This window comes from Rhinolophus hipposideros, assembly GCF_964194185.1.
Source record: "Rhinolophus hipposideros genome assembly, chromosome: 19".
NCBI lineage: Eukaryota > Metazoa > Chordata > Mammalia > Chiroptera > Rhinolophidae > Rhinolophus > Rhinolophus hipposideros.
In genome coordinates this window covers 39548138-39557025 of record NC_138065.1, presented here as the reverse complement: position 1 = coordinate 39557025, position 8888 = coordinate 39548138, and the positions used below count along the sequence as shown (strand labels likewise).

Sequence of the window (8888 nt, the reverse complement as noted above, 5' to 3'; positions counted from 1 at the left end):
CTAGTCCATGAAATGAATGTCAATCTAAAGAGCTATTTATTCCACCAAGGTGTTTTTAAATTATAAATGTCTCATGTAAGGATCCTGCTTTTTGCCATGGTATTTTAAGTCCAGTAATTCCTAACAGAGAAATCTGTAAGGGGCTAATAAATTTGTTAGCAATTACTTGATAGGAAAAAACATGTTGAACTATTTTCTAAAAGCTCCTTATTTTGTACATAATTACCCTGCATATCTCTCTACTAGCACTTTTCTTTCTTGTGATATGCCTGGTGTTTATCAACTTAGAAATAGGCCGTATGGTATTTAAAATGCTTTTCCCAATTTATAAAAGGAAGAAGATGAAATTTTAGATTCATGAGCAGAAACAGTGCCTATTGCAGCAACTATATGTTAGGGACCGGTCAATGTGAGCTGGTCATCGTTAGGAATTCTATCTTATCCATCTTTGTATCACCAATATCTAGTACAGTTATAGATTTTTTTCTTTCCCATTCTGTTCCTTCTTCCTCCAACTGAGACATAGGATTTTGGAGTCTGGGAGAGAGGTAAGGCTGGACATGTGAATTTGAGAGCTGTTTTAATATAAATGGTATTGAATGCTACAGATAGGAGGGGGTTAACTAGTGTGAGCCTTTAGAAAAGTCAGTGAAGGAGACTTAAAAGAAATAGTAGGATAAAAGGCAAACAAGCAGAGTGTGTTTTCAAAGAAGCCAAAAGAAGTAACGCAGAAAGAAGAGAAATGGTCAGCTCTGACACATGCTTATAGGAGATACAATAAAATGAGGAATGAAAACTGGCCACCGAGTTTGACAAGATGATGATAACTGTAGTTAGAGTGCTTGGGACAAAGGCCTGATTGAAGCAGGATGACAAAGAAATGGAAATGAGGATTCAAGATGGTGACTTTAGATATTTCTTTCAAGAGACATGATTGTAAAGGATAGCAGAAAAGTGAGGGAGAGCTGGGAATTTTAAAATTATAGGTGGGCAAGTTTTTAATAGTGGGCAATTAAAAATCTCTTTATAAGCCAACATGAATAATACAATATAAAGAAAGGGAGAAATAGATGATACAGAGAAAGAGGAAAAATAAGTGCAGGAGAAAAATTACTGTGTGTGAGAAGGATATGATCCACAGCCCAATTTGATCACTTGGCCTTAGAGAGCTGCACGAACACATCTTCCGTTGTAATATCAGTGGAACAGTGTTTACGTGCAGGTACGTGCATATTTGAGATTGGTGATGGGAAGATGAGGCAAGGCTCATCTGATAACATCTATTTTCTCAATGAAGTATGAGCAAAGTGAAGTGTTTGGACTGGAGGGAAGGATATGAAATGCTTACGGAAAGAAGACAAGCTATAAAATAGTCATTTAGGAGAGAGGGGACCAGAACTTGTTACAAATGTCCAGTTTCAACATTGGTCCACCAGGGGAAATTGCACAAACCTGTTTTAAGTTCACGTCTCACAGGGAGCCCATTTTTGGTGTCTTATCAAGCACCGTGTCTTCAATTACAGACCATATCACGTTAGCTCTCACTCACTGTTATTTTCCACTCTGATTTACACACCTAGAAATTTCATTTATCTTGCTCTTCAGCTTATTCAAGTATTTCAAAATGTGTATCAAATTTTATTTTGCATTTTCATGTTTTTATGTAGCAGCAGAGTTTTCCAAGTCTTTCCCAGGGAAATATAAGTAGAACTTCCATGTCACTTCTCTGAATTTCAGTTCCATCATTCATAAAATGGGAATAATATTATCTACTTGCAGAATTGTAGTTAAGAGTTAGAGATGCTATGTATAAAATACTGGCTTATAATAGGCAATCAATAAATGATAGCTATAATTATTATTACTACTAAATGTTATTCTTTTGTCCAAAGAATAAAAAGATCCGGCTTCCATCTGCCTTTTTTTCCTAGATAAGGTTAATTTCTGATATTTTATTTTTAACAAATACTCCTTTTCTCTTTCTTAACAAATTTAATGTGGTACAATTTTTGTGAGTTTCTTGTGCATTAGTTTGGTTGGAATATAAGATATCTTACTGAATGAATTTTTTTTTTGTATTTTAGGTTTTATAACTTTTTAAGGACTTGATATTATAATACTTGAGAAAGAATAGAGTTCAAATAGAAAATTTATTTCCTCATGAGACTTTATTCTTATTGCATAGGCAAAATTATAATTGATAATGCATTTTGAAAAGCCCAAATAATAACACTGCAGAAAACAAGGAATAAAAAAGCCAACACATAACTTGAAAGGGATTTTTGAAAACTGTCATTATATTATTCATATCCTCTTTGTCTATTAACATGTTGCTGAAAATTACCATGTTGCTGAAAATTACCATGTTTTGTAGTAAAGCATTACATCAATTTGAGTAACTAATACTAAGAAATGCTGATCATATAACTTTAGGATCAACCTTCCCCCCCCCCCAAATAGAAATAGCTATATCCATACTAGTTATTCCCTAAAAATATATGGATACTACCAAATTAGTGTGTAAAGTATAAAGGAGAAATATGAGATATTGATATAGTGAATCTTTGTTCAATGTCTTCCCACATGTCGGTCTGCTCTATGGCGTGTATCTTTCCGGCAGTAACCCATATTCATTTAGGAAAGACTCCACATCCCCAGCGAAAAATTCTTTCGCAAACTGTTCAGCAACACTAATAAAATTGCTTATGAGTTCCCCACCTTTGTAGATGAGCAGTGTGGGGAGTACATCTGAGGAAAAGCGGTCCCCAGCACCTGTATTACAAGCTTTTATTTTGCAAAACTTGACCATAGGGTATTCAGCTGCAAGGCATGTTAAGCTACTATTTAGAGCATTGCAGCCCTTAATGCCATCTTCATAAATGTGAACAATGATTGTGGTGATTTTCTGCTCCTTTTCAATGGTTTCCAGGAATTGCTCCCCAGTTTTCAGCTCATACACAAACCCATACCGAGGCCCAAAACTCAGCTTCTGGTGCATATTCTGCATACACTGTCGACGGTATTTACGAAGGCAATTTTCATCTTCTTTGTCTTGGTGGATTAATTCGTATTCTTGAATACTCATCTGGGAACAGACGAAAGAATGAGAGAGATCATTCAGTCAGAAATTTATATTTCTTGGACACACCAAACCCATCCTCAACTCAAAGAATTTGCATTTGTGTTCTCCCCACCCCCTAAAGTCCTTCTCCTTTACCTCATTCAAACTTCTGTTCACGTTACCTTCTTTGATAACGCTACCTAAAAGAGCGCCTACCCCACACTTTCTATTCCCTATATGGTTTATTTTTCCTTTATAGCAATAATCACTATCTGATATTGTGCTATATATTTAATTTGTTTAATATTAGTTTATCTAACTATGTTCCACAAGGGAAGAAATTTTATTTGTCTCATTCACTACTTTTCAATATCTATTATAGTGTCTGGCACATAATAGGGGTTCAGTAATTATTGCATAATAAAAATGCATGCATAAGTGTTGCTGAAAATAGTTTAGCCATGAGATAGTGACAATGTCAGTCAGAAATGTGTCACTTAACTACCCATCTCTTTGAGTGAAGAAAAAAAAAAACGAGCAAGATCTACACTGGAGTGACTTTCAAAAAAAGAAACACACACACACACACACACACACACACACACACACACATTTAAAAGTGTCCTCAACAAATGCCTTTGGATATTAGTGTTTCCTTCACAAAAGCTGTTAAAAAGATGATATCTTATCACTTACTGATTTTTTGGAATAAGTAGAATCGGATTCAGGCAAGCAAGACAGCAGTCACTGTTCTCTGGAGTTTATCAAATTAGCCAAGGGGTTAATAATGCTGAACTAGCAACATCAGCATCACCTGAGAAGTTCTGGGAAATGCAAATTTGGGGCATCAGAACCTGTCATGGTGAGGCTGAGCAGAGCCATATTTAAATAAGCCCTCCAAGCTTGTTTAGGTTTAGGTTTAGGCTAAAATGGGAAATGACCTAACTTTCATCTTTCAAGACAGGTAGTTTTCACTGCAGCTGGAACATAAAATTACCTGCAGAGCCTTTCTTAATAGCTACATTATTAGTAACTTATTCAATTGAATGTTAAACACCTCCCCCCACCCCCCACACACACACAAAAAGAAAGAGGAAGGAAGGGAGGGAGGGAAGGAAGGAAGGAAGGAAGGAAGGAAGGAAGGAAGGAAGGAAGGAAGGAAGGAAGGAAGGAAGGAAGGAAGGAAGGAAGGAAGGAAGGAAGGAAGGAAGGAAGGAAGGAAGGAAGGAAGGAAGGAAGGAAGGAAGGAAGGAAGGAAGGAAGGAAGGAAGGAAACATAAAAAGCGATGATGGGACCTAGTGTGATTAAGAGATGGGGAACAGCCCAGAACCATGGAAGATGGATAGTTCCCAAAGGGGATCAGGTACTGCTGTCTAATCATCAAGTAGCCTCGCAAACATCAACTTCTGACAGTATTTAGAGTGGAGGAGAATTGAAAAGGCATGAAACTGCTACTTATGGAAAATCTATGCCTTAGGCACTTTACCTACTAGATTATTTCACTTAATCCTCACAACACACCTGTAAAGTAAGGTGTTATTACAGAATTTTAGAAAAGATACTGAGATTTAGGATAAGTAGGAGTATCTGATGCTTTCATTACTTCCTTCTCTTGTTTCTGCCTCTTAATATTTGTTTTCTTATCAAATTACTTTTTTCGACTTTTAAGATTATTGTCCCAATTTAATTTGTTTTAACTCTAAAAATTGTTAGATGTTTTGTATAATTTTTAAGTTGCTAACAGTTTTGTTAATTTAACAGACTGAACCACACAAATATTGATTTACATAGGCATTTGAGCATTCTTATTATTACTTGTTCCATTCACTTATTCAGATATATAGGTATTTAGGCATTTAGGTACATTTCTAAAGCTTAATCTTAGTACAACATCTTTAATAATTAAAATATCTCACATTTGTATAGTAGTTTACACGTTTCAAAGCCCTTTCACGTTTATTTTATCTCCACATCCCTTTAAAGCAAGTGAAGGAAGTGCTAACAGTTCCTCAGATGGGAACATTTCATTGTAATTGTCTCATCTACCTCACATAATGACTCATTGAAGGAACCAAAACCTGAAAATAAGATCTTAGACTTGGAAGACTTTGACAATGCCAGAAATCTGGAACCAAGTATATTTCTGAAGCACTTTTTCTTAGGAAATTAATATACAACAACTCATATACGAGTGTACTGGTTTGGAGATAAATAAACTACTAAAGTGATTCCCTACCCCCACCCCCCGCCATGAAAATCACTTGATGGTTTCTTTTATCAATATAATTGTTGTTATATAATAATACATGCTAATTATAAAGATTCAAAAATGACCTAAAAGCTAAAGGAAGGACGGAATGTCAGCACTCTGACTCTGAGATAATTAATCTCCATTAACATTATAGAGATCACCTTTTAAAGTTCTCTCTTTACACACAGAGACATACACGTTATAGAAGAAGTAAATCAGTGAGATTTTTAAAAACGCTGCTTTAGAAAAAAGGAGGATGCATGTTTACACGTTATAAATTATTTATTATTGTTTTTTCCTTATCTTACCTTTCTGCTGAATCTTTCTTTTGAGTCTTTGTCATCTCTACTCTGAGGGGAAGACATTTGTCTGAGAATCTCTTTCTTGCTAGATGGGACTGAATCATTATCTTCACTCTCTAATTTAAACTTTCTCCAATCATTTATTACTCCTTTGGGTCCTGGAATAAAATTAAAAATACATTGTTTCCCTTTTTATTTTGAAAAGGATTATTTATACAATTGAAATTTGTATGAGTGTTGCCATGGAAATAGACTGTATCAGAAAGAGACATCTTGTTTGGGCTAGAAATTTCTGACTGCCCTGCTCATAAAAAAGTTCTTCCACATTAATCTTGTTAAACAGGTTTTGGCTAAGAATTTTGCTGAAACATCTGCATTAATGAAAATGCAAATTATGGACTTGGAACTATTGGCAAAATTTAGGGGTAAAGATAATTTAAAAAAATAACGTATAGAGAGGAAACCAAAAATTTAGAAAATAACATTTTATTTACATAAGAAAGAAGCTTCAGCAATAAATTTAAAAATTGGCACCACGCTATTAACAAAGGAAACTAGGACTGTTGGGGAAACAAATTGAAATGTTCTCAAGATCCAGAAAACAAGAATAACAATAACACGTAAAAGACAACTAGTGAGAGGGAGGCCTAACCTCAATTCACAAAATAAAATGGCTTAGAAAATTGTTACATAACCATCCAATTCCTTCTAAGATTCTAAGACTCTTTTACAAATGTAGAAAGGATACGATTTGTAGATTTAAGAAAAATAATTAATTCAAGGGTAATCCAGCTGGATTTCTGATGTTCAGTTGCCCTGATAAATAATAACAGTGCTTGGAAGAATGTCTAAATTCTTGAAAATACGCAGTTTTACATATTCTTCACTAAAGCCTAACTATCTCCATACCTTTATATATGTGGTATGTATATATGTGGTATATATGTGGATGTATCCTCTTTCTCACATATTTCCTAATTTTTTTAATTTATATAATATATAATACATAAATTGAATATAAACTTATTTATGTTTATTATATTCAGGCAATGAATGTTATTTGTTTACTTGTATAGCCTTTGTCTTCCAGATATGTTTTTGCATATGCAAAATATGTACGTAGATGTATAGCATGTGTGTATGTGTACAAAAAGAAAACTTTTCCTCCCATTTGTTCACAAATAGTAGTATATTATACACACTTTCCCTCACCTTGCTTTTTCTTACTTCATAGCATATCTCAGCTATTTCTTTTTCACATACATACATACATACGTACATAAAGAGGTTCTTTCTTATTAAAAAAGTGGCGTCATGATGTTCTACTGTGTAGATATTCATTTACTTAAACAGTTTCTTACGTACATTGTTGCTTCCACATTTTTTCTGTGATAAACGTAAGTCTTAGGTTTTCAGGAGAAATATTGAAATCCATTTGATTTCAGAATGTTTTATCAGTCCCTTTATTTTTTTCAGATTCAAAAAATTAAAATTAACAACTCTATTTATTTATTTACCTTTTCATCTAATATTGTTTACAATTGCAAGGAAAGTCCATAGTGGGGAAATTAGAAGAGAGGATAGTGGCTTAATTTTAGTGAAGATAGAGAGCTCTTATGATATTAGGCAGCAAGAAATTCTCAATAATTAGTGTTTCTAATTCAATTTCTTATTCTTTGACATCTAAATAAGACTGCCTTTAAAGTATTTGATTTCACATTAATTTACCCACTCAAACATATTTTAAATGATTCCATCAGACCACTCAAAGTGTATAACTTAAATTTCATATTGAATAGTAGTCATGAAAACATTAGAGATCTCCAGATTTAATTTTAATTTAATAATTAGTTTTTGCTTATAGCTTTGGTTACCTGTATGTGTGGCCTGTCCTTCAAAGTCTTCCTCCAAACTTTGGCTTTTGGCTTCTTCCATTTTAGGGATTAGATTTGATGTAATCTATAGAATGAACAAAGGAGAAATGATGAAAGATGAAAAATATATATATTACATATGCATTATATATTATTCAACAAAATTCATATATATATTCATATTCTGCTGCTGCCAGATTCCATGTAGGTTAAGGGTTGTTACCAAGTGATGATAGTGTTTTGTATATTTCTGTCTGCCTTGTCAAAGGACATTAATTTAATATTTGTGTTATTAAACATATTTGGACCTAAGGATTTTACATAATTCATGATTTGTGGTTTTTTTTAAACTTAAAAAGCCTTCAGTTTAGGTCTATGTATTTAGTGAAAATTATATTATTTATTATTTTATTTATTTATTTAGTTTAATTTATTTATTATTTATTATATATTTTATTTATTTATTATTTTATTTATATTATTTATTTTCTTTTTTATTAGTTTGTTACCAAATTACATTAAATTGTATCTCAATAATTTATAAAATAAAAATGTTTCAATTAATAACAATTATGTACTTACTATGAATACTTGCTATGTGCCAGGCATTGTTCCAGTTCTTTGAAGTGTCAAAAATCATTTAATTCTCACACAGCCAGACGTGACAGGGACAATTGTTAATGCCATATTACAACTGAGGAAGCTGAAGGATAGGGAATTTAAATTACTTGTTCAAGATCACACAGTAAGTGGTGGAGCAAAAATTTGAATCGAGGTTTGATTTTAGAGGTAAATCTTAAACCATTATGGAAGTTAACATACTATAATAGAGTCATTTTTCTCAATGTGGTTTGACAAATCCATCTCCTGAATCAGCATTAAAGAACGATCTAAGGAATAGTGTGATTCAAAACCTAACACCATAACATCTCTCTTCCGTGGCAAGTTTTGATGATGTTACTCACCAAGCAAATGAAAACAACCAGAAATTATGCCTATAGGATTTTGAAAAACTATAAAATACGTCACAAAATCTACCAAAAGCACATGGAGTTTTTATAGGAAACTCCTTGATGCCCTCGTATAGAATGTATTTATTCTTAGTTCACACTCAAATCCAACCTATTACCTTATTTATCTTTCCATTATCTGGAAACCTCTATTATTATACATACTAACACATCCCCTAAGGGGTCCATATAATTGCGATTTTCTTGAAATTTTCAAGTCAGGAAAGATATACTAATAGTGGATATGCTATCTTTTTACTGTTTCTTCTTCCTCTACTTTCCCCCCTTTGTCTCTTTCAATGATTTCATGCAGTTTATGCTTTGATCTCAGCTTAGTTTTTTATTGATTTACACTTCAGCTTTGGACTTAGTCTGTTTGGTGCTTTCTC

General features: G+C 33.2%; 1 protein-coding gene across 1 annotated transcript; it reads right to left on the bottom strand.

Moving 5' to 3' along the window:
• Positions 1-2596: 2596 nt before the first annotated feature.
• On the bottom strand, positions 2597-7550 carry PDC (phosducin; the record flags this gene model as incomplete). The annotated part of the gene is made up of 3 exons (XM_081025758.1): positions 2597-3085; positions 5622-5773; positions 7490-7550. The coding sequence occupies 3 exons, from the start codon at positions 7548-7550 to the stop codon at positions 2597-2599; spliced, it is 702 nt and encodes a 233-aa protein (XP_080881884.1).
• Positions 7551-8888: the final 1338 nt, after the last annotated feature.